The 1,276-nt window shown below is 31.7% G+C and overlaps 1 protein-coding gene across 1 annotated transcript in view; it reads right to left on the reverse strand.

The window, feature by feature from the left end:
• LOC107083243 overlaps nucleotides 1–1,154 on the reverse strand; it is a 27,681-nt gene extending 26,527 nt beyond the window's left edge. The window contains exon 1 of the mRNA XM_015372276.1: nucleotides 1,084–1,154. Coding sequence (XP_015227762.1) covers nucleotides 1,084–1,123 — 40 coding nt within the window. The 5' untranslated portion in view covers nucleotides 1,124–1,154. The remainder of the gene's footprint in view (nucleotides 1–1,083) is intronic.
• Nucleotides 1,155–1,276: the final 122 nt, after the last annotated feature.

Here is a 1,276-nt window from a genome sequence, read left to right on the forward strand (position 1 = left end):
TGAAATTACGTAAAAATAGGAGGGGCTCGGGGAGGAGCCCCTAAGACCCTGGGAGTGTATATAAGCAGACCATTTTCTTTGTTTGTCAGATGTTGACCGGTGAACATTTCATGTGTGGTGGACTTTTATTGTTGCAATAAACCATACTGGACAGAGAATCAGCTGCCTCTGCTTCTTTTTGACTACTGTTGGAGATTTTCGACTGCTTTTCCAAGAGCTTAGAATTTTTGAAAAACTTAGCATAAATCACTACGTCGTTTGGAGGACATCCACGACAGTATCAAGTGATACACATTTTCAATAATATTTAATAATATTCTATAGCAGGGGTCACCAATTCTTTTTAACGGATGAGCGCTACTTCAAGGCTACAGAGTCATAGGAAGGGCTACCAATACTGACCTATGAACTGCAAGGGTCAGCGTTCCCCTAAACTTCGGATTTTATAAACATATTATTTTTTATTTTTATTTCTCATTTATTTATTTATTTTTTGGTACATAAGATTAAAAAGGTGTGCCAACCATAACCAGTTTGTTAGCAAATGAGTGGAAAATGTTCTAATTTTAAACTAATGTTATTTTGTATAAAACAGAATTGCAATGGGGTTAAATATGTTGCAGAATTAGGAACTGCAAAGACATCTTCAGTTTTTTATTTAAACTGTTTGTCTTTCAGGCTTATATTAATATATATATATAAATATATATATATATAATAGAAAAGGAACATCCTCATAATTATTACATCATTTAGCAGCAAAATTATTATTCTTGCTCATTATTATGTTTTTAATCCAAGCTTTTTAGTTCTTATTGTAATAGAATAGGATATTGTGGCAGTTATTTTAAAGGCTATAATGCTGCAGAGGTCTATTTGATTGATTGGTTTACTTTATTGATCTTACATTGGTTATTGCACAGGAGATATATATATATATATATATATATTTTTTTTTTTTAGCTATTGCAATGGGTGTCAAATATAAAGCAAAAGGTTATTGCACAGAAAAACTAAGCAACCTATGCAGTGTATAGGTTGCTTGGTGCAATATATACAGCAAGAAAAAAATAACATACTCACCAACGAAGGGTTCACTAAAGCCTTTGCGATGCGGATCCATAAAAGAAATTATGGGAATAAGGCCTTTTAATGGGAAAAAAAAGAATTAATTTCTCAGGAATTAAAAATTTTATCTTAAAAATATTCGGTAAAAATGATCTCCATCTGCATCCCTCTCTTTTTTTTTTTATTTGAAACCACAGATAATCAGAAG

This window comes from Cyprinodon variegatus, unplaced genomic scaffold, assembly GCF_000732505.1.
Source record: "Cyprinodon variegatus isolate N-32 unplaced genomic scaffold, C_variegatus-1.0 Scaffold71, whole genome shotgun sequence".
In the NCBI taxonomy this organism is placed as follows: Eukaryota; Metazoa; Chordata; class Actinopteri; order Cyprinodontiformes; family Cyprinodontidae; genus Cyprinodon; species Cyprinodon variegatus.